The 26,040-nt window shown below is 35.7% G+C and overlaps 1 protein-coding gene across 2 annotated transcripts in view; it reads right to left on the minus strand.

The window, feature by feature from the left end:
* Positions 1-26,040, minus strand: part of MTR (5-methyltetrahydrofolate-homocysteine methyltransferase) — a 144,444-nt gene that overhangs the window by 17,874 nt on the left and 100,530 nt on the right. For both annotated transcript variants that reach the window (XM_051993541.1, XM_051993542.1), the window contains 5 exons: positions 25,300-25,400; positions 20,905-20,972; positions 19,810-19,930; positions 12,830-12,911; positions 1,726-1,824 (listed from right to left, as the gene is read on the minus strand). In XM_051993541.1, coding sequence (XP_051849501.1) covers positions 1,726-1,824; positions 12,830-12,911; positions 19,810-19,930; positions 20,905-20,972; positions 25,300-25,400 — 471 coding nt within the window. The remainder of the gene's footprint in view (positions 1-1,725; positions 1,825-12,829; positions 12,912-19,809; positions 19,931-20,904; positions 20,973-25,299; positions 25,401-26,040) is intronic.

Raw genomic sequence — 26,040 nt, forward strand, 5'->3', positions numbered from 1 at the left:
GTGGCTAGAAGCTGGAAAATGAATGGATGCCCATCAATTGGAGAATGGTTGAGTAAACTGTGGTATATGAATGTTATGGAATATTATTGTTCTGTAAGAAATGACCAGCAGGATGAATACAGAGAGGACTGGCGAGACTTACATGAACTGATGCTAAGTGAAATGAGCAGAACCAGGAGATCATTAAATACCTCAACAGCGATACTGTTTGAGGATGTATTCTGATGGAAGTGGATCTCTTCGATAAAAAGAGCTAATTCAGTTTCAATTGATCAAGGATGGACAGAAGCAGCTACACCCAAAGAAAGAACACTGGGAAATGAATATAAACTGCTTGCATTTTTGTTTTTCTCCCCGGGTTATTTATATCTTCTGAATCCAATTCTCCCTGTGCAACAAGAGAACTGTTTGGTTCTGCACACATATATTGTATCTAGGATATACTGTAACCTATTCAACATGTAAAGGACTGCTTGCCATCTGGGGGAGGGGGTGGAGGGAGGGAAGGGAAAAATCGGAACAGAAGTGAGTGCAAGGGATAATGTTGTAAAAAATTATTCTGGCATAGGTTCTGTCAATAAAAAATTATTAAGAAAAAAAAGATCCTTCTTCAGCCACTTTATGTTTTTATTCTTCTGATAGTAGGTTTGATAATCAATAGCCACATGCCATCAATGGTGAAATAATGATGCAAAAAGATGGGTCTTTGTAGCAGACAACAACTTGGGAATCGTTGAAATCCATTAAGATACAGTCCACTCTTTTTCAGTTCAAAGCATCAGGCCACTTTATTGTATTGTCTGTCTAAAATATGTGTGCTGATAGAGTCACTCAATGGGCTGTCCAAAGAAACAAGTATTATAATCTGAAGAATAAAACCTTTATCTACTTGGGTTTTTCCCCCTTTGCTTTTATCACCTTTATATAGATGACTAAAGGTCAAACTATCCAGTTTCAGATTCTCCGTTTTTCTGATTCAGCCACATATTACCATTTGCCTACTAGACATTTCAAACTGTATGTCCCAGAGTCATTTCAAATTCAGTGTCTCCCCCCAAAAATCACTCATTATATTTTTTCCCAAAAAACCATCCTTTTCCAAACTTCTCTTTTACTTTTGAAGTCACCACCATCCTTTCAAGATCTCAGGTCCACAATCTTGGCATTGTTCTGGACTCTGTCCAGATCTGACTCTGCCAATGATCATAATGGAAATCCTGGCATAAGATCTATTCCAATTCACAGATCTTTGTTCTCCTCCTGTTTTATCAATAAATGTTCTTGGGGATGAAAGTTTTGCTCAGTTAGATTTCATGTCAAGTTTTCTGCTTATTTCCCTTTCCACTAATTTTTTGTTGATTTTTACAAAAATCAGTAAATTAGTATTAGTGAGCAGAACCTAGAATCTAATCTCATAAGAGTTATTTTAAGCTCAGAGGAAATCTTTAGACAAGATGTTACCTGGTCTGTCCAAACATGTCATAAAGAACAACAAGTGAAATTAACCATTACAAAGCACAGTCCAGCAATCCAATCCACGTACAGCAATATATTATCTAGCTTTGTACCTGACTCCCAGTGTTAAGTAAAATAATGGGGCTTATCTTCGCATATTAGGCAGGAAGATTATAGGTCAAAATGGAATACTGACTTTTGAAGACAGCTCTGCATATTCAAACAAAAGGGTTATTTTATTGTCCAAACTAGTTTTATTTTCCAATTTACCTTGAGAGATTCATAATGGTCCTGCCTAATGTCTTCATACTCTTCAATGATTTCCTCAAAGAAGTCATCCTTTAGATTTTCATCCAATAGCTGAGAGCACTAGAAAAAGAAATCAAGCTTAATTAACAGCCATCCAGGTACAATGTGGAAGACTAAGAAAGACACTAACTAATAGCCTGAACTTCAGACCAAAAAAATGCTGAAATGGTTTCTTCCCTTTAGCCAGTATCAGGAGGGTAGAGCAGGGTATGGGGAAAGGCTAGAGAAAACTTTGCTACTAACTATCCCAGAGACTAAAGACCATTCAAATGACAAGCTCATAAAAACTATATTCAGAAAAAAAAAATACCACAACCAATTTCTGCCCTATATTATTGTCAGTTGGCAGAGAGTTAAAAAAAAAATCACAAAACCAAATGTAAAATGAAAAATATGACTAGGCATGTATGGTTAGTCATGTTTTCACATCATGTACTTTAACATCAGAGCGATGCACATCAAGTTTGCAGTTAAGGAAATAGAATGTTTTGCAGATTCCTCATCTATAAAACAGAAATGGGTGAGATCAGGTTCTTCAATCTTTTCTGTGTCATGGCTCTAGTATCCTGGTAAAGTCTATGGCCCTCTTCTCAGAAAAATGTTTTTAAGTGCATAAAAGAAAATAAATAGCATTACTAAAGAAACCTGAGTTATTTTAAAAAACAAAGTTCAAGGATCTCAGACTGTCTGGGTTAGATGATTTCTAAGTTCTTTTCTAGAGCTTACATTTTATTTTATGACTCCATGAAAAGAAAATTATGTTTTTCTGAATTTTTCATGCAATAACTCAACTTTGTTAACAAGTAATAAAGTTCTCATTGCTAAAAGATATTATCAGAAAGGAAGATAATAACCCACCTTTGAATCAAATCACTAACTTCCTGACCTGATTTTAAACTCACCTCAAAAATCTTCCTTCACTAAAACCTAGGAATAAGACACTCACCACTAAGTCTCCTATATTTACTCACAAAAGGTATTTTTTAAACCATCCCCACAAAGACGCATCATTGAGTTGCCTATATTTACTAATAAAAGATATTTTAAAACCACTTACACATATCATTAGATTATAAATTTTGAACTACCAACATTGGATATCCTAGATATTCATTATAGACCCTACAAGTACTGTGAATATTCAGCAATTCTCAGCAAGACTCTCAAGCTATTTTGTTTTTGCTTAAATCCCCTGAGTTCATCCATATCCTATTATTATTATTTTGACAGGCAGATGAAACAGAAACAACTATCTTGGTTTCACACAGAGATAATGTTCATTTTCACTTCACCAAATTAAATGAGTAAATAGTCCCTGGAATGTCATATTCCCATAATGTGTCATTAGTCCAAAGGATCCACTATATAACTTCTGTTTAGGTTCCTTTAGGAAAAAAAAAAAAAGTGGTTAATTATACCACAGGGTAACATAGTGAATACAAGCCTATCCTCTATTAGCCTGGGTCAGCCTGGGTCAGCCTGGGTAATACCCTTAAACATTCTAACTTCCCAGGTAACTCTTTAATTCTGAAGTTGCTTAACAATGACCCATCTGCAATTGGTTCAGATGACCTCTGCTGCCCAAAAAATATCTTTAAAGCCCAACTTAATAATTATTCAACTATCCATTCCTCACAATTTATCCTAAGTCATAATGCTCGACCAAATGGCCTTGATCACAGAATAGAAGGACCTTTACAACAACCAAAACCTATTGAATTTCTCCTCCTCAAATCAATTTAGCAAGCACTTATCAAGGCACTATGTTAGGTACTAGAGAAAATGATAGCCACTAATTATTTTTTTCTAGAAAGAAAAGGAAAACAGTCCCTGTTCTATTACATTCTATCAAAGTTAGTTTACAAAGAAGCTGGTAGTCTTGCCCAGGATAATTTCTAAAGTCTACCTGTGACACAGAAAACAATAAGAGCTCTAAGGAACTAAACAACATAAATCCTAGCCCAGGGAAAATCTGAATAAGAGAAATTAATTTTTTGTTTTCCCCAAATCCTAAAATCTATGGCCAAATGTATGCAATATATTTTTTTTCATTTTCCATTTGTTCTGGCTACTCCTGGCTACACTTACATTTCATTTCTATACTCTCATTGTCACTATTAAAATTATTCCAGATATTAATATTATTTCTTCTATCATAATCACTCCTCCTCCTCTGACATTCTTTCCATCCATATATATCAAGGATTCTTGACCAGAGGCCCATGAATTTTTAAAAAAATGTATTCTAATAACTACATTTCAGTAAAACTAGTGTCCTTTTTTTTTTTTTTTAATTTTTTTGTGTATTTAAAAATAGAATTCTGAGAAGAGGTTCACAGACTTCACCAGACTGTCAGAAGGGTCCATGATACAAAGATTAAGAATTCCAGATCTCAATGCTGAATGTTGGAGGGGATATGGAGAAACTGGGACACTGATACATTTTTGGTGGAATTATGAATACATCCTGCCATTCTGCAATTTGGAACTATGCTCAAAAAGTTATCCAACTGTGCATACCCTTTGATCCAGCAGTGCTATTACTGGGCTTATATCCCAAAGAGATCTTAAAGAAGGAAAGGGACCTGTATATGCAAAAATGTTTGTGGCAACCCTGTTTGTAGTGGCTAGAAACTGGAAATTGAATGGATGCCCATCAATTGGCGAATGGTTGAGTAAATTGTGGTATATGAATGTTATGGAATATTATTGTTCTGTAAGAAATGACCAGCAGGATGAATACAGAGAGGCTTGGAGAGACTTACATGAACTGATGCTGACTGAAATGAGTAGAACCAGGAGATCATTATATACTTCAACAACAATATTATATGATGATCAATTCTGATGGACATGGCCAATTTCAACAATGAGATGAACCAAATCAGTTCCAACAGAGTATTAATGAATTGAACCACCTATACCCAGAGAAAGAACTCTGGGAGATGACTATGAACCACTACATAGCATTTACAATCCCTCTGGTTCTGTCCACTTGCATTTTTGATTTCCTTCTCAGGTTAATTTTACCTTATTTCAAAGTCCGAATCTTCTTGTGCAGCAAAATAACTGTATGGATATGTATGTGTGTGTGTGTTGTATTTAACATGTATATGTATGTGTGTGTGTGTGTGTGTGTGTGTGTGTATATATATATATATATAATTCCACCAAAAATGTATCAGTGTCCCAGTTTCTCCACATATATATAGAATTAAGATTCTCCACATCCCCTCCAACATTCAGCATTGAGATCTGGAATTCTTAATCTTTGTATCATGGACCCTTCTGACAGTCTGGTGAAGTCTGTGAACCTCTTCTCAGAATTCTATTTTTAAGTACTATATATATATATATATATATATGTAGTATTTAACATATACTTTAACATATTTAACATGTATTGGTCTACCTACCATCTGGGGAAGGGGGTAGGGGAAAGAGGGATGGAGGGGAAAAGTTGGAACAGAAGGTTTTGCAAGGATCAGTGTTGAAAAATTACCCATGCATATATCTTGTAAATAAAAAGCTAATATAATAATAGTAATAGTAATAATATTTTTTTTAAAAAAGGAATACCAGATCTTCACCATCTTGCTCAGATCCTTAATGCCATGTACCCCTGGTCTCCAAGTCTCCTTGCTTTCTCTAGAAATATAGTACTTGGGTTCACAATCAACTCAATTCCCAATCCCTACCCTCATACTTTCAAATTCTGACATACATTGATGTCCCCTCAAAAAACCCTGCCTCTTAGATCATTAACTTTTTCAACTATTGATTTTCCTCTCCTTTAACCACCTCCAGGTTTACTGAAACAGCTTCCATATAATCATGTCACTCCCACAATTATGAACTTATTAGAAATTCTCCTAATACTATCTCCTTTGGCTTTACCCTCTTACCTATTCTTCATCCCTCAATCGTCCCTCGTTCTTCCAGAGTGCCAACCTTCACTATGGCCTTAATTGCTCATTTTTTCTCAACTTTGAGCCTTTAAGCCCACAGCTATTAGCAAGAAATTCAGTACAACTGGCTACTTGCTGACTTCTGTTCTGGATCCCTTTGCCATTATTTCCACTCTTTCATCCCCTTTTTGTCCTCAACTTTGGACCACCTTATCTCTGCTGCTCATATTCCTAAAGAAGTCACAACACTGTAATAGTTAGACTAACTACAGATTTGCATAACCAATTCTCAATTGGAATCTCACCAATTCACGTATGACATACTGAACAGAATGCTGGATCCAGTGTCAAGGAACTAAGCTTAAATTTTACTTCAGACACTTATCAATTAATGTGACCCTGAACAAATCATTTGATCCCTCTCTGCCTTGGTTGCTGCATCCTTAAAATGGGGATATAAGCACCTAATTTATAGGGTTGCTGTGAGAATCAAATGAGATATTATTCCTTCCACCCTTTTCCCTCCACCTTTCAGCAATTGATCCAGAACTTGCCTTCTCTCAAGCAGCCCCCCTCCCCTTCAGATGTCCTTGCCTCCTACTCTACTGAGAAAATAGAAGCCAATGACATTCACCATCTGGTCCCTTATTTCTTCCTCCATTCCCTATCTCAGATTCCTTCTACTACTTCAACAGTCCTCTCCTACTACTTATCTCTTACCAGGGCAAATTCTACCTCTATTCTTAATTTCTAGCCACTCTTTCCTTCTTCAGGAGCTTTCAATATCAGTCAACTTCATCTTCATTTTCTGTATCTCCAATCTCTTTCCTCTGTTGCCTACAACCTTCCTTTAAAAAAAAAAAAAAAAAAGCACATTTGACCTTGCTATCCCCTCAAGCTTTAACCTACTTCTTTCCTCCCTTTCACTGGTAAACCTCCTGGCAAGAAATATCTACATTTACTGCCTCCACTTCTCAAACACCCACTTACTTCTCAGTCTGGCTTCCTGCCCTAAAACACAATTGAAATTATGCTCGCTTAGTTTACCAGTATTCCCTTAAATCCACTGGGCCTTTCTCAATCCACATCTTCTGTGATCTCTGCAGCTTTTACTACTCTTTTCATCTTAGGTACTTTCTCCTCTCTGATATTCTACAACTCTGTTCACTCTGATTGCTGTCTCAATATGCTTTGCTTTATAATGACCCATCTCATATCATTCTTAACTGGTGTGTCTCTCAAAGCTCTGTCCTGTACTCTCATCTATTCTGTTTATACCTCATCATCTTTTGATGGTTTCATCAGTATCATTTCTAGACATACAACTCCAATATCTCCCAAACCTACAACACAGGTCTCACCTTTCCCCACAGATTACCAACTATCTTCTGGATGCACCTTAAACTCAATGTACCTGAACAGAATGCCTTAACTTTTCCCTTCAAATGGCACAATCCACTTCCACACTTGCCTATTTCTACTGAGGGTATTATTAGCCTATTCTCCCCATCTCTGAAATCCCTAACTCTAGAGTCATCATCCTTTACTCGGGCTTCTCCCTAATCCCCTGTATCTGATATCTGTCAAGTTGTATTCACACACACACACACCAGCCATAGATAAGTGGCCAAAGAATAGCAATAGTTTTCAAATCAAATGTTTGATATTTTATCTCAATTCTTCATCTCCCACATCAAGTGCATTTGTATAAGTATTTTCTTATGTCAAAATACACTTACCTATCTCCCCTTAGAATATCCATCATTTTGGAGAGCAATCTGGAAATATACCCAAAGAATTATTAAAACGTCTATATATCCTTTGACCTAGAAATACCTCTACTAGGTCTATTTTCAAAGATGATTAGGGAAAAATGAAAAGAATGTATGCATTCTAAAAAGTTTATAACAACTCTCCTTGTGGTAGCAAAGAACTGGAAATTGCAGATGCCCATCAACTGGAGAAAGGCTGAACAACTTGTGGTTTATGTTTGTGATGAAATACAACTGGGCTGTTAAGAAATTATGAGGTCAATGACCTTAGAAAAACATGGAAAGGCTTGCATGAAATAACGAAGGAAATGAAGAGAATCAAGAGAGTGTTGTATACAATAACAACAATTTGTAAAAAAAAAAAATCTTTAACCAAAGTCTGTTTATTATAAATACCCAAATTAACCATAAAGTACAAATGAAGAAAGATGCTATCTGCCTCCAAAAAAAGAATTAATAGATAAATGTATAGAATAATTTTACATAAATGTAATTTGTCTAATGGTAGCCATTTCTAGGTTAGAAGAGGACAGGACAGAAACAACAAAAAAGAAATTTACATGATAGTTTTATTATATGTTTAAAAAGAACAAACAAATTGTATAGGTAATAGGTTTTGACTTTTATTATTATGCTATGTTATGGAAATGCTTGTTTAATTCTTTAAATTGAAAGGAAACAAATCTGCCTTTCTTTAAAGCATAACCTTCTCTTGGTAGTCTTTCCTTTTCCTATCAACTGCTATGGTTCTTTCCCACTTCAATATTCCCTATGTTGTGTATACTTGTATTGCACTAGCAGAAGGTTAAGTACTCTGAAAGTAAAGACTGTTTTGTCCTTGTATCTTTAGTGCCTAATACCATGGACGGAGTAAGATCATAGGCAATACAAAACACATTTGGCAGCAAGTGACTGGGTATAACGGGTGAGGTAAGAGTTAAGAATGACTCCAAGGTTGCAAACCGGAGAGTCTAGAAAGATGGTAGTGTTCTCAACAGAAACAGATAAATTATGAAAACAGTTGGATTTAGGGGTAAGAATATTTAAGTTACATTTTGGCTATGCTGAGCCTGAGAGGCACAGGAGACCCAACAATCAGGCAGGTGGTGACGTGGGTCTGGAGCTAAGGAGAGAGGGAAGAGCTGGGTATGTGGATCTGGTAGCATCAGATTAAAGGGAAAACTGAAATAATGAGCGACAAGGTCACTAAGGAAAATCTGGAGAGAGTACAAGCTCTGGACTAAAACCCTGGGAAGCACGGAGTATAGATTAGGGATGATGACCCCGCAAAAGAAGCTGTTAAAAGGGCAGAAGTATCAGGACAGAGCATCATGAAAACTCAAGGAGAGGAGAGATTATCCAGAAAAAAATGCATGGTCAAGACCGCATGATCACATGCTGTAGAGCTCAAGATTACCTGAGGAATGAGAAGAGGCTCTCTCTGATTCAACAACTGAGATCACTGGTAAACTCAAGAGAAAAGTTTCAATAAAGTGGCACAGTCAGAAGCCAGATGGCAAGGGGTTAAGAAGGGAGGTGGGGGAGAATAGAAATGGCTTTCTCTGGGAGTGTGGCTGTGCAAAGAAGATATTATGGAATACTAGATCAAGCACATAACAAGGTCAAATGAAGTTTTCTTTTTAATGATGAGAAAAAATTTGGCATGTCTGTAAATGGCAGGGATGGAGTTATTGGATAAAGAAATTAAAAATCAGAAAAGGAAAATGATGAAAAGCCTCCACTGATTGGGGAGCACTGAATCAGCAACTGCAGTCCTTCAGCTAAGATAGTGGATCCCTGACTGCTACTATGTCTCTGGCCCTTGCACCCCACCAGGCACTGTCACCTTAAGAATACTTGGGCTCATTCTCCAATTGATAAATGGTCAAAGGATGTGAACAGATAATTTTCAGATGAAGAAATTGAAACTATTTTTAGTCATATGAAAAGGTGCTCCAAGTCATTATTAATCAGAGAAACGCAAATTAGGACAACTCTGAGATACCACTACATACCTGTCAGATTGGCTAAGATGACAGGAAAGGAAAAGATAATGCTGAATGTTGGAGGGGATGTGGGAAAACTGGGACACTGATACATTGCTGGTGGAACCTGAATGAATCCAACCATTTTGGAGAGAAATTTGGAACTATGCTCAAAAACTTATCCAACTGTGCATACCCTTTGATCCAGCAGTGTTTCTACTGGGCTTATATCCCAAAGAGATCATAAAGAAGGGAAAGGGACCTGTTTGTGGCAGCCCTTCTTGTAGTGGCAAGAAACTGGAAAATAAATGGATGCCCACCAATTGGAGAATGACTGAATAAATTATGGTATATGAGTGTTATAGGATATTGTTGTTCTGTAAGAAATGACCAAGAGGATGATTCCAGAGAGGCCTGGAGAGACTTACATGAACTAAATGAAATGAGCAGAACCAGGAGATCATTGTACTCTTCAACAACAATACTACAACATGATGATCAATTCTGATGGAAGTGGCCCTCTTCAACAGTGAGATGATTCAAACCAGTTCCAATTATTCAGTAATAAAGAGAATCGGCTATACCCAGAGAGAGAACACTGGGAAATGTGTGTGGATCATAACACAGCATTTCCATCTTTCTGTTATTGTTTGCTTGCATTTTTGTTTTCCTTCTCAGGTTTTTTACCTTCTTTCTAGATCCGATTTTTTTTGTGCAGCAAGATAACTATATAAATATGTGTGTATACACACACACACACATATGTATATATTGTATTTAATATATACTTTAACATATTTAACATGTATGGGACTACCTGCCATCTAGGGGAAGGAGTGGAGGGAAGGAGGGGAAAAGTTGAAACATAAGTTTTTACAAAAGATCAATGTTGAAATATTTTGCATGCATATGTTTTGTATATAAAAAGCTATTTAAAAAAAAAGAATACTTGGACTTTATCATCTGACTTGTGGCTACAACCTTTACATGAGCTCTCCCCTTGTTAGAATATGAGGGACCATCTTTCTTTTCTATTTGTATCTCTGGCATTTAACAAAGTGCTAAGCACAAATTAAGTACATAATAAACCTCTTTCCATTTCACAATGTGAGACAAGAGGAAGAGAAGATAATGAGTAATGACAGTGATATAGTAATGAGATTATGAATGAAATACTTAAAAAATACATGGAAGAAAGAAGATGATCATTTTTTGAGGGGAAAAAAGAAAACCTAAAAAATCTTTTAGTCTCACTAACACTTCTCTTTTCTGGGCATTGAAAGATCCATATTTGTCAAATTACTAATTTTAAAAACATCTGCAATAGAGAATTAGGAATTTAAATAATAAGTGATTTATGCCTGTAATTAATTCACAATCTGCAAAACAAAAAAACCCATTGGCATGGTACCTGGTACATTTCTGTTATGTAGGTATGGCATTTCCTTCTACCAATTCACACTCACAACTTATCTATTACCTGTAGTCTTAAAAAGGTTTGTTGAAGCCCTAAGATACAAGTGATTTATGGATGCTCACAGGGTTGAGTCTGTGTCCAGAGGCCATCCTGACTGCAAGCTAAGCCATTCCACAAGGCCGAGCCTCATCTTCAGTTTCACATAACAGGAACTCCATGGATGTTAAAATGAATAAATGAAAGGGCAGTTTTAGAAGGAACTCCTAATGCATACAGGCAAAGATAGAAAGGGGATAGAACAGTGTGTATTCTATCTGTCCCAAGTCAGAGCCCATCTTCTGAGGCCTTCTAAACACCTCTATCTTGATGAAGAATGTATCTGACTCCAAATGTGGCATTTCCTGCAAATTCTTGGACTCAAGAATCATATGAGTGAAGATTTTACATTTGTAGACAACTGAGATTATCTATGTGGAGGCTGCAGTCACAGGTATCTTAAGATAAATGTTGTTTCTACCTGTTAAAAACATCTTGGCATAGAAGAAAGAATGATGATCTGGGAGTTAGGAGCCCTGGACTCAAAAATTCTCTCTCAGACACACCACTGTGTGACCATGGATAAGTCATTTTAACTTCTTAGGACCTCGGTTTCCAAATTTGTAAAATGGGGGTTAATAAATATTGAACCATGGGGTTGTTCTGAAGAAATCATTTAGCAAATCTAAGTGCTCTATAAATGATTAATTTTTGCCCTCAGTTTTCTAATACCTTATTCAGCACATCTGACTATTTAAATTTTAACAGGAATAGATAACATATATATACACACACAGTACTTGACAAAACTTAAAGTGCTATAAAAATGGTAGTTATTATTATTGCCATTATTATTATGGTCCTCAGGCCACTCTAGGAACACTACTAGTGTTCCTCTAAGTATTGATATACACACTAGCTCCCACCTCTGGACATTTCCAGTGGCTGTCTTCCATACTCTCCATACATATGCTCTCCCTTTTTCTTCTCCACCTCCTGCCTTAAGTCCAAGATAAGACATTTCCTTGCACAGAAAACTTTCCCCCTCCCTCTTAATTTTAGTGCCTTCTCTAAGCAATTTCCCATTTAAACTCTATATAATTTCATCGAAGGGCAGCTATATGGCACAGTAGATAAAGCACCAGACCTGAAGTCAAGAGGATCTGAACTCAAATTGAGTCTCAAACATGTACTAGCTACAGCAAAACACGTAAGTGTGTCTGCCTCAGTCTTCTTATGTGTAAAATGAGTTGGAGAAGGAAACAGCAAACCAGATCAATATCTTTGCCAAGAAAACCACAAATGATTCATAAGAATCAGACACAACTAATCAAACTAAACATAAGCAACAAGAGCTTGATTGTACATTGCTGTCTTGTGAATTACACTGTGAGCTCCTTCAGAGCAGCAATTTCTTTGGTATCAAGATGTTTATTAGCATGGGCCTGAACATAGCAGACAAATAAATGACTGATGAACACAGAGTAAGCTCTTATTTTTAAAGAATAAGTTAGCAAGATATTAGAATTGTCTTCTTTTGCTCTCTGAAGAGATGAGAAATTATGAATGTAGAGCCTAAGATATATCATCAGACCTGATTAAAAATCTGTTTAGGTTAATTTTGCTAACCTAATTTTTTTTCTTTTCTTTGGTATTTTTTTGTTACAAGGGATAGTTCACTAGATATGGAAAGGGACAGGGACTTAATTGGAAATAAAGGTATCAAAATACACCATTTTTTTTTAAAACTTAGAATAAAAACTAAAAAAACTACAACCCCACACACACTTTTTAATTATCCTTACATAGGCAATATTTTTTTAATTCACAACAAAATTTAAAAAGGAAAGAATTCCTCAAAGAAAAAGGTTTTATCCATACACATATATAAATCAATCTCTTATGATATATTTGAAATTTTAAAACAAAATTAAAATCCATACTTACCACCACTACACTTTTAGATGCATCCAGGACATGTATTACAGGAGCACTATATCTTGGTGCTATTTTAACTGCTGTATGGGTTCTGAAAAGAAGGGAGAACCCACATCCATCAGAATTACAGTTCAAACATCATCATTCATGTCCTACAATTACTTATAAAAGGTTCTCTTATAAGGCTTTCTAGAGAAAACTTCCAACATGCATAGAAATATTGAACTTCATACACAGAAAATTAAGAATGCCCCGTTTTCATGGAATGGGAAAATCAATTAATAATCAATCAATAAACATTTATTAAATATTTACTATGAGATTTATTTTTAAAAATTAATTTATTTTTGGTGCACACTGCTTTATGAATCATGTTAGGAGAGAAAAATCAGAACAAAAGGGAAGAACCATGAGAGAGAAAAAAATTAACAAAAAAAAAGAAGTTAACATAGCATGTGATTTACATTCGATCTCTGTAGTTCTTTTTCTGCATGCAGCTAGCATTTCCTATCCAAAGTCTTTAGGATTGCCTTAGATCACTGAAGCATTGAGAAGAACCAAGTCTTTCATAGTTGATCATCGTAGATTGTTTTTGCTGTTATTGTGGACAATGTATTCCTGGTTCTGCTTGTTTCGCTTAGCATCAGTTCATGTAAATCTTTCCAAATCTTTCTAAAATCAACTAGTTCATCACTTTTTTATAGAATATTTTGCCATTATCTTCATATACCACCACTTGTTAAGCCATTCCCCAACTGATAGATATCTACTCCTGTTCCAATTTTTCGCCACTATAAAAAGAGCTGCTACAAACATTTTTGCACATGTGGATCTTTTTCCCTCCTTTATGATCTCCTTGGGATACAGGACTAGTAGTGGCCCAGTTAACTTAAAGGATATGTAAAGTTTTATGGCCCTTTGTGCATAGTTCCAATTTGCTTTCAAGAATGGTTGGATCATTTCACAACTCCACCAATACTGCATTAGTGTCCCAGTTTTCCCACATTCTCTCCAACATTTACCATTGTCTCTTCCTGTCATCTTAAGTCAATCTGAGAGGTGTGAGGTGGTACCTCAGAATTGTTTTAATTTGCATTTTTTTTTAATCAATAAGATTTAGAGAATTTTTTCATGATGATAAATGGCTTTAATTTCATCATCTCAAAATTGTGTTAAATTTGACACAGTTCTTTATATGTTTTAGAAATGAGACCTTTATCAGAAACACTGGCTGTAAAAATTTTTTTTCCAGCTCTATACTTCCCTTTTAATCTTGGTTGTGTTGGTTTTGTTTGTGCAAAAACTTCTTAATTTAATGTAATCAAAGTTGTCCATTTTGCATTTCATATTATTCTCTAGTTCTTCTACAGTCATAAATTCCTCCCTTTTCCAAAGATCTGATATGTAAATTATCCTTTGCTCTCTTAATTTGCTTATGGTATCACCCTTTATTCCCAAATCATATACCCATACCCATTTTGACCTAACTTTGATATGAGCTGTGAGATGTAGGTCCATGCCTACTTTCTGACATATTATTTTTCAGTTTCTCCAGCAATTTTTGTGAAATCTGAAGCCAGATTTGAATTCAGGAATATGAGCCTTCCTGGCACTAGGGCCCAATGCTCTATCCATTGCTCCTAATAAGATGATTCGGAGGCAAAAGACCTTGAGCCCTGGAATATGCTCACCCACACATAGTAGAGAACATAAAACTAGGATATTAAACAAACAGCCTCTGGCTTAGAATCAAGTATCAAACGTGGTTACTTGACATAGACTCTAAAACTTAGAACACTGGATATGGAGGGGAACTCTTGAGTTCATCTAGTCCCCAGCTTCTGAAAGTATATTTAGTGACCCCATAAGACATCTTGTAACTAAATGTGGGGATTGTAATATTTGATTTATTATCAATAAATTTTTGATTTGTACACCTATTTTATGTAACTATATATCAAGGATCATGTAAAAATTTCTCCCCAATCTATCTCTATAGAACAATATCCCCATCATTTAGCTCACTGCACATCCTCATACATTAAATGCCATCATAGGGCCCAAACCCTTAATTCTCTCATTTCTTTTTTTCTATTTCTATTAATGAGATCTATCCAGAATCTACCACAATGCAATAAGCTTAGTTACCCTGGCAACCTCACAGATGTCCTAATTTAGAACATCTCAGGGTTATAGTTCTCATTCAATTGTACTGCTTCGGGGCACTGCAAGTCTGTCTGTAAGAGCAGCTGGTTATTTTCTTCAGATATATGCTTACGGAGAAATCAAGATCTCCAGAGCCCATTATCTGCTTAAACATACTGGATAAAAGCTAAGATCCTGGCCATGACCAAGACCTTAAGTAGTTTTGCAAGGAGCATAATGAGATGTCCGGGCTTAGGCATTCATCCAACAAATGCTTAAGAAGCAGGACTAATTCTCCCTTCAACCCCCAAAAGACTGATGGGCACTGCAGAATCAGCTTCTCAAGACCAAAAATTGTAGGTCTAAGGCATCATTTCAATATCTTAGAGTGGATCTAGAAAATGGGTTATTATCTGTATTGTAAGGGCACTCAGGAACAAGCCATCTTCTCTCTTCAAAGGTTGACTACAGCATGGTTCCCTTGAGGCAGGGAAAGAAAACAAAGGGAGAGAATGGGAAGGAATCTTCCCCAGGATACCCAGCAGCAGTCTCTCCTTGTCCTGAAGAAGAGGACTATGACTAAGTCAGGGTTTACATGCAAAGAAGCAGGGTATGAGAAAAAATATTGAAAGGTCATAGAACTATTCCATCCTACAGGCTTTAGACAGGCTCACGTCCCAGAAAGAGACATTGCCATCAGTGAATTCATCATGTGGTTAATACTTCCATAATTTTCAATAGGTAAAGGCTGTAAATAACCAATGTCACCTTAACCCTCATTACACCATAACATTTCTTTCCAGTTCAGAGGGCTTAAAAAAAAATTCATCTCTTGGAACTTGGTTGCTTTATTTGGTACTGTGCTGAGAGGCATGAGCAGAAGCAAAGATTTATTTCACGCTGTTTATGTGACCTTGAGCTCTGAATTATCTCTCCATATACTGTTATATGTGATGTGGAACAGGGCTTACATTAAACACACCTTGAGATACATTCCATTATCTCGATTCATTTAAATATTTATAGTATTTCATTTTACATTTGTTATTTAAAAGCAACGATTCCAGCTCTGACTGCAATTCAAAAACGCTCTAAAAAGCTAACTTATGTTATATCTCATTAAGTCAATGAAGGCTCAAGCTACAAAGCCAATTGTTCATTGTCTGATTAAGTAAAACCTTCCCCAATCATAGGATGGTCAAATCCCTGAAGAGTGATTCCACTGCTCATCCTCAATTTCCATTCTGCAATCTTCTTGGGAAAAAAAAATTATCTCATGCTATAATGCAATATAGTATTTAAAAACTGTTGAATCATTCAAGCATGGCAATGAATGACTCATTTATTTAGGTATATAGTAAGCTTATTACTCATGAAAATGATCCATTTACAAAAATGATAAATTAGCACTGCTGCACCATTGGTGGAGCTGTGACCTGGAAAGCCATTATGAAAAGCAATTTGAGATTATGTCCCCAAATTCACTAAGCTGTGCGTATATTTGACCTGATTATATCACAACTAGATCGATATACCCACAAGATCAAAGAAAAGGTAAATATCAAAAGGCATCATCAAAAGGCATATATCAAAAGAAAATAAACAAAAATATTTATAATGACTTGTAATAATAGCAAAGAATTGAGTCCTAAGGGGGTAGCTAGGAACTGGAGAATGGCTAGAGAAATTGAATGGGACAAAATATAATTGAAATAGCTATAAGCATGGATGGTTTCAGGGAAATCCAAGAAAACTCGTATGAACTGATACATAGTCAGTGAGCAGAAATAAAACAAATCATAAAGAAAAACAACTTGGAAACACTTAAGAACTCTATTCAAAGTATGACTTCAGAAGACAAAAGATGAGACATATTAACCTCTTCCTAATAGAGAAGTAATGGACCCAAGATGCAAAATGAGACAAATTGGAGAATAAGGGGGAGAAGAAATAGGATCACCCCATATCGCCCATGATGAAAGTGCATTGGTCATAGGCCAAATATTAACACAAAATAACAGAGAAGCTTTAATTTACTTTTTTTTCTGACCTGGGCCAGTTTGTCAATTCTCAGCCAACTTGGTGGTTCATCACTCCCAGAATTTAACATACTGGTACTGAATTTAATGCAGACATTCAACTGACTTTAGTTAAGAACTCCTAAGCTCATGCCCTTCCCCAGGAATGGGAATTGTGTCTGTGGAGACATATGTTTTTGAACCTGGCAAATGTGTAACTTTATTTTGCTTGTCTACATTTAATATTTTAGAAATATTGTGTTTTGGGGAGAAAAGACTGGGGGAGGAGGTGCTTCTGTGTTCAGAATGCTTAAAACTATGTTCTGTAGTTTTTACTTTGCACTCCTTTTACTGACAAACACCTTGTCAGATGAGAGATGACCTTTCTCGTGAGATTGTAATAAAGCCCTTTTTGCTTTTTTCTTAAAAAAGAAAGAAAGAGCTTTCCCCTTTTTTCACTGGGGAAAGGAGAATTTGGCAATCAGTAAAGTAATAGCAATTCTTCCTAAAAAGGAAGAAATACAGGGTCATTGAAACACTTTTTTAATACTCAAAAGAAAACCTAAGGAAATCACCTTTTTAAAAGCACCTATAAAAAAAAAAAAAAAAAAGCTGTACATTAGAGATTTATATCCCCTTTCCTCCCCACCCCTCACCCCCATATAATCCTCTTCTTTTTGCTCTACTTTGCATATGACAATGTTCGGGTTTTTGGTGTTTAAATTTTAAAACTATTTCAAAATAAAACTCCAATGCAGTAATCAGATTATAATGGACTCAACATATAGTGATATTTGTAAAAGGAAAATCATCATGAAACAGATTTTATTATCTTTTTATTGATGAAACACAAAAATGTATGGTAAGAGCAAAAAGGTCATTTCACTCTAGCTCTGTCTGCCTTTTTTGGCTGAAGCAAAGATCAGTGTATACTACAAAATAAAGAAAAAACCTACAGATAAAGAGTTAGGTATCATCCATACAAAACCACCTCTACCAAACATCATTAAGATTCTAGGACTTACTGCAATCATGAAATCACTGTTGACAACTCTTTCTTGACACTTTCAGCTCTTGTGGAATCTGGGACACTCTTCTCAGGACTCTCCTACCAGCCCTGTGAGCAATCCCATTTCCTAACCCTAGCTTCACTACTACTCTGTTTAGTCTCTATCTCCTCTCACTTCCTCAATGTGGGCATCTCCCAGCCCCCAGCAGGTCCTCTTTTCTTCTGTCTTTATATACACACTCCTGCTGGTGATGTCATCCATTCCACCAATATGGCGAGGCAGACTGCTCCCTCATCTGTAGTCCTGCCCTTTATCCCAAGTCCCAGGCTGCAATTTCCAAATTCCAGGGCATCTCCACTTGGACACCTACTGGTAACTCAAACTGTCCAAAACTAAACCCATCATTGGCTTTCCCAATCCCTACCTTCACTCCTCCTGACCTTCCTGTTTCTCTGAATGTCCCTTACAACCAATTCACTGCCACCTGTCTATTCTTTCTCAAAACACTCTCTAGCACATGGCTTTTTGTTCCCATTCCTACACTCACAATCCTAGTTCAGGCTTCACATCCATTCATTTTATTGACTTTTGCAATAGACCTCTGTCTGTAGTCCTTACCTGCCCTCTCCAATTTATCCTATGCATAGCTACCTAGTTAATTCTCCTCAAGCACAAGATCCAATCCACTAAAAAGCCTTGAGCCATATCCTAAAGCTTAAAGAACAAAATAAAAATTACTTAGTATGGTATTCAAACTCCTAAAAGGCAGGGGTAGAGCCCAAATTTCTGGCATTAGCTCCTCCTCCTTATTTGCCCCCCACACCATGCACGGACCCTTCATATCTTTGTCCATGCCATCCCCACTACCTAGAATGCCTTTCTACCTATGTCTGCTTATCAAAATCATACTAATTCTTCAAACCTCTCCTCATATGCATTTTTTCCTCTGATTTATTTAGTCAAAAATCTCTCTATTCTTCCTCTTCTTACCCCCAATCTTCTCTACATATACCTGTACCCTCAGTACTTTCTATACATCCCTTACTACCTGCCTTCCTACATCATCATAATTATCTATGTATGAGTCACATCTTCCCTATTAGATTATAATCCCCTTGAAGTCAAGGAACATGATATAATCATCTCCATAAACATTTATATTATTTAGCACATCATAGTCATGCTATGGGCAATGAGAATCGGACATGGAGTCAAAAGACCTATATTCAAATGCTGGTTTTGCCTGTGTTTTACTGTGGACAAAATCTCTCCATCTGTCAAACAACAGCATTAGAAAACAGCAAAGGCTCTTAAGCTAGGGACCATAAATTTAGTGAAAAAAAAAAAAAATACATCTCTGTTTTTCCTATCCTGTAAAGGGCAAGCCCTTCAATTATTAGTTAAAAAAAAAAAATAATAACATTATTTAAAGAAAGTATCACTAGATTTCCAAAGGGAACCATGACACAAGAAGGGTTCAACTGGAAGAGTTCTAAATCTACAGTTCTAATTAGGGACTCAACAGACATTGAGTTGAATTTTAATATAGACAAAGATCCTAAGACTCAGTTCAGAGACTTACTAAGAACAAGGAGTCCCCGAAAAAAAAGAAAAACAGTTCTTTAAGGACAGAGAAATAATATAATCCAGAAATTCACTAGAGTTCTCAATGTTCTAGTTTCAAAGCTAGTAATTCCTTAAATACACAGCTAGCAAACCTATACATACTAAAAGACTCTAGTTTTTCCTTGTGCTTTCAAACACTGGCACTTAAGAACATTTTAATGAACATCATTCTTCTGTTTATCTGACTTACCTGGAAGTGGTTGCTCCTCCAATCAACAAAGGAATCTTTATATCTAATCTCTCCATTTCCTTGGCAACAAAAATCATTTCATCCAGAGAGGGAGTGATGAGTCCTGACAGGCCAATTATATCTATTTTAAAAAGGGGAGGGAAAGAAGGATAAAACAGAAGGGAGGGACCATCTTATAAACCATTTTCTAGTCAAATCCACCAGACCCAACAACAAATTCTTATAGAAGAAAAGGCTGATCTAGAAAGCTTTTCTAAAAGCTGATTTTTCACCACTTTTTGATTGTGTTTGCTAACATAACCTAAGATTTGAAATTGTTACAACATATAATATTTTGGGAATGCACCCAATAGCATATAACCCTGGTAGATGATTATATAGATATGAAAGTACTTCATCAAAATTATACACAACAAAAATACTCTATCACATATTTACCGTATATACTCGAGTATAAGCCAAGTTTTTCTGCCCAATTTTTGGGCAGAAAATCCCCTCCTCGGCTTATACTCAAGTCACTAGATAAAACATGTGTAAATATCCCTTTGAATGCCCCCCTGCTGTGTAGTATACAGCGCGAGTGCCGACTGTGATACTACAGGGCTGGCTGTTGCTACGGTGATGCGGCTGTTCCTATAGTATCACAGTCGGTAAACGGACTGTATACTAATGCTGGCAACCTCTCTACATACGTATACCGGCACCCGCTCTCCTCCTCTGCAGGCACCAGTGCGCTACCTAAACCTACTGATATAATAAGTTTTCCCAGATTTCTGGGTTAAAATTAGGGGCCTCGGCTTATATTCGGGTCGGCTTATACTCGAGTATATACAGTAATCTAGAAATGTTTCGATTCTCCCAGAACCTTAGTTATAAACAAGTTCCACTGAATATTAACCTGCTTTCCCAAACTCCACCTCCCAAATGCAATAAAATTCACTACCACCTGGGATAGTCCCACTAGATAATGAGTTTTTTTAATTGTTTCACTTATAAATCCCCATAGATCACACATCTGGAAGAACATTACGACTCCTTGACAGATAGACAGTCATTTAGTAAACAGACATGAAAATACCAAGAGTTGTACCCTACCTGCTTTGTTGTCAATAGCGGCTCTCAATATCTTATCACAGGGAGTCATGACTCCTAAATCAATAACCCTATGGAAAAAAAAAAAAAAAGATTTGAGAAAATGAGAAAATGCTGGAGATAAAAAGGGGAGGCTAATAATTTTAATTGGGCCCATTAAGTACTGAAGCATTATAAACAGGTATTCCTCTGGAAATTCCCCAGAGAATCTGAGGAAAGGCAGACGCCATTCATAAGCTTTATGATCAAATAGCTCAAGGCCAAAAGGTCCTCAATCATGACGAAAACTTTAATGTGAGAAGCTCTTCCTGGAAGTCAGCATAAGAAAATAGGGAATCTCTAAGCTAAACTAATATCTGATTCACTGACTCTTTTTCTTTCTTTCTTTCTTTTTTTTTTTTATTTCTAAAGACAAATCTTGTATCATTATTTTTTGCAGTCCAATTTTATATGATGTGTTTATTTAATAGATTTATAAAATTAGGGGATAAATTTTAAATTCTTTGATAAATTGGTTTTATATAATTTCACAACTGAGGGTGCTAAAATGATTTTTTTAATCCATTAAAAATAAAATCTAGGATAAAACCTCTTTGGTAGCTGTGGAAGACTTAGATTCAAATGATTAAGTATGGGTTAACAAGAAAGCACTACATCTGGCACTACATAAGTTCTGTTGGTCCCATTAATAAAACTTTGGTTATCTGAATTTAACACTGAAGACTGACACAGAAAGGCAGATGACAGAAAAGAGAAAAGAGGCACAGCTAGATGGTGCCCTGGAGTCAGGAGTAAATTGATTCCAAATCCAGCCTCAGCCTCAGAAACTTAGCAACTGTATGATTCTGGACAAGTCAACTTAACCCCAAATGCCTCCAAAGGAATAAATGGAAAGGAGAAAGAATATGGAAGAGGGAGGAAAAGAGAAGAAAAAGAATAAGTGGAGAATAGGGAGAAAAGATTTAAGAGAGATGAATACAAAGGAAGGTACTGCCCAGAGATACTTCCCCCACTACTATTCCCTTTCTCATGTTTCCTCTCTGAGCATAGGATTGTTCCATTGTTTATAATTGTATATCATGGCCTAGCACCACATCTGAGACAGCAGGAGCTTGATTTCTTCTGATTTCTCTTATCTTTACCTAACATCTCCCTTCAATTTTCCCTTCCTCCCCACTCATGCAATCTTCCTCATATTCTCCTGTCTCTTCTTCCCCTGACTCAATCTCTCATTTGGTGTTATAAAGATAAAAGAAAATAAGAAAGATCAAAATAAAATATTAAAAAAAATTTTAAAAAGTAAGTTCATCATTAGTATTATATGACTGTGGGAACTGAATGTGGATCACAACATAACATTCTTACTTTTTCTGTTATTGTTCATTTGTATTTTGTTTTCTTACTCATTTATTTTCCTTTTTGACCTGATTTTTTTCTTGTGCAACAAGAGAATTGTATAAATATGTTTAAACAAATTGAATGTAACATGTATAACATATATTAGATTACCTACCATTGGGGAGGGGGTGGAAGGAAGGAGGGGAAAATCTGAAACACAAGACTATGCAAGGGTCAATGTTGAAAAATAATCCATGCATATGTTTTGAAAACAAACAGCTTTCAAAATAAAAACAAAATTAAAGAAAAATAAGTTCATGTTTACAGATCTAGAACTAGAAGAAAACTTAGAGGCCTTCTAACTGAATCCTTCATTTTACAAACGAGGAAACTGAAGTCCAAGGAAGTCAAGCATCTTTGCCCAACATTGCAAAGATAATAAGCATGGGGGGGAAAAGTGGTGGTGTAAAACATTTCTTGAGTGCGCATGTATAAAACATCATATAAAATCTGTTCAAGGCACAGACTAAGATGAAACATGTTTAATTATCACTGAACAAAAATAAAGTAGGATACATTCCCAAGATGACTGGTAGATGTGGGCTACTTTCCTCCAAACTAAACTCCAAATCTCTATTATGATGTCCAATATTTGCTGTAGTTGTCTTTAGTTTTATAGTTTCAGCAGTAACAAGGCTGCTTTTTCCTACTTATTATTTTGGCAATTTAGATGTGCTGCTATCAGGATGCAGTGTGACTCAGCCATGTGGCCCAAATAATTAAGTTATAAACCATGAGCCACTGGGCAAGTTCAGTTAAGGGCATCTTTTTGCCTTTTAAAATGGAAAATCTAATGGTTTAGATTTGTAATCCCAAAGTTTTCTCCATGACAGGAATGAAGACAAAAATCTCACTTATATAGAAATTAGAGAAATTTTTTATGCAGAATGTGTTAGCCAAAACTCTGACTTAAATTAGTAACACACTACAACTGTTAATATTTTGTACTTTTTAAGAGAGAAGAATATTCTGAAAAGTGTCACTTTTTCCCAAATATCTTCATATGAAAAAAAAAAAAAAAACCTACTCCCAGCTCGATCTTTTCAACTATCTACTGACTAATATTAGCAATGACCAAATCTAGCAAGATAGCATCTCAAAAATAAGTATTTGGTGAGCTTAATTACAACTAAACTCCTGTTCCATTTTCATGGGAAATAGGTATAAGAAAAGAATGCTAAAGGAAATCAACAGCTATAAAGGATTGAGAAGTAGCATTCTCAAAAGAGATTTGGACATACAACATCTTACCCCTAAAGTATGAAGAACATAACCAATATTGCTAAGCACTCATTATAACAAATGCCCTTGTTTTTCCCAAAGGTTTTGTTGTATTTTACATTCCCTATGAAGAGTACAATATTAGAAATTATAGGTCCTATTTTTAGGACTGTGTGGTGAACCTGAGTTGGTGCTCTCTCATTGTAGTGAAGGAACATGCTGAAAAAAAAATTATTTGAGTGTAAGGTGAAAGCTCAGGTTGTTTTTAATTTATATTTCTCTAAGAGAAAGAAATCTGAAATATTTTTTTCAGATGGTTGTTAATAGCTTGCAATTCTTTTGAAAAATGTTTCCTCTATTCAATAACTAACTGTCTTTTTCCTTTCTATGAAACCCCAATACTTAGCATAGTTCCTGGAACAAAGCACACACTAAATAAATGCTTATTGACTAACTGACCACTCCTCTATTGGGGAATGAATAGCTTTTGGTCTTACATATTTCTGTCAGTTGTCTATACATATCTTAAGACAGCAAATCTTCATTAGAGATGCCTTCTTCCCAACTCCATCATTCATATTCTTAAAATGTTCATTTTGTTTATGAAAAAGGTTTTCAATTTCATATGACCAAATTAGTTATTTTGTCAAAAAAGAACTTAAAATTATAAAATCAACTCTGTTCTCTATGACTACAACATAAAGAAAGTAAAAGTACCCAACTGGGATTTATTCCTGAATTGACATGAACCCAAGAATACAATTAATTATAGTGGATTATTCATTACAAAGAATCCATTGTAATCAGATTAACAAGATTGCCATTATAGGACATCTATTAGTTTGCAGAAACCATTTTATAGTGGATGAATCCTCTTTACATTGGCATTTACTACAAGGTGACTTCACCTTGTATATGTCAATCCAAAAAATTAGCTTCATTATCATAAATTTTTAAAAGCACTTAATTGTATGGGGTACTATAAAGTTACTATATAAAGACAATTATAACCTTCCCATCTAAATATAACCCTTGTTACTGATAAATACAGGACTGAAATTAAATAAAACCTCATAAGACCTGAGCTGCAAAATCTTATAAATTTGGTGGGGAAAAAGAAGAGGATGTGAGAAGCAATCAATTGTAGAAGCCTTCAGTACAATTCCAAAGAAGAGAGCTGATAGCCTGAGAAGGCATATCCAAGCAGGGACTGCATTGGATTAGATTTTCTTTCTACCTCTCCTCCATTACCTCCCCTTTCCCTCCCATCCCTCCCTCCCCACTCTGGGCCACCTCTTTCTTTCAATATAACTTTTATAGGAATTTGTTTTGCATGAGTATATATACTGATAATGGACTTTACTTTTCTTGCCTTTTCAATGCATGAAGGAGGAGAAAGCAGAAGGAAAAAATTTAGAACTGTAAATAAAATAATATTTAAAAAATAAAACTTATTCATAATTTTTTAAAGGTAACAATAGTCATTGGAGTGAAAGGAAAAGACAATACCTACCTATATTACTTGCCGATTGATCACAATAACCAAATGCTTTAATTCCTGATCATCCCTATGTTCCCTTAGACACTGATTAAAAAAAAAAAATCTCTTGAATTAAACCATTTAAATTTCTTGATGAAAAGACTATCCTTTGTCTCTTTTTGTATCCCCACTTCTTAGCACAGTGCCTGGCGCATTGTAAGTGCTTAAAATATCTTTATTCAGTGAATGACTGTTTAAAGAGAAGAAAGGTCCAAGATATGAATCTTTGAAATTCTTACCTGAAATTATTACAGCCCAGGACTACACCTACAATGTTCTTGCCTATGTCATGCACATCACCCTTGACAGTCGCCAACACAATGGTGCCTTGATAAGGGTCCTGTGGGTGTAAAATCAAGCAAGTGGGTATTTTATTGTGAAGGGCTTGAAGCAGATAATGTTTCTTAGTCAAACATTAGAATGGAAATGTATTTAATGCAACAGTAAGCCAAAGAGACTCATTTATGAATAAAAAGCCTAAATAACCTAACACAAAATCCAGAACTGTATCATCCAAAACTGACAGCTAAAGATAGAACCAATTCCTAATCCATTAATATACCTGACTAGAATATAAGGTAATGATCATGGGTTCAATCATCATGAAAACCAGCTGAGTTCAGACAGAAATTTAGTCTACACCTAGCCACTGTACTTGCAAACTCCAGCCAAAGCAGTGATTCATGGAGTAGTAGCTAAATGGTACTCTGGATTAACTGGAGTAACAAAGATCTGAATTCAAATCTAGCTTTAGACACTTACTGGCCTGTACAAATCATTTAACCTCTGGCTGTCTTAATTTCCCCATCTGTAAAATAGAGACCATAATAACAACTACCTCACAAGATTAAATGAAATACCAACTGTAAAGTATTTAACAAAACTTTAAAATACTATGCAAATATCAGCGAGTTAAGTTCTAGTAGTGGTAGTGGCATTCACTGCCCAGCCTGCACCTCCAATAGAAGCATCATTGGTAC

Source organism: Antechinus flavipes, chromosome 4 (genome assembly GCF_016432865.1).
Source record: "Antechinus flavipes isolate AdamAnt ecotype Samford, QLD, Australia chromosome 4, AdamAnt_v2, whole genome shotgun sequence".
NCBI lineage: Eukaryota > Metazoa > Chordata > Mammalia > Dasyuromorphia > Dasyuridae > Antechinus > Antechinus flavipes.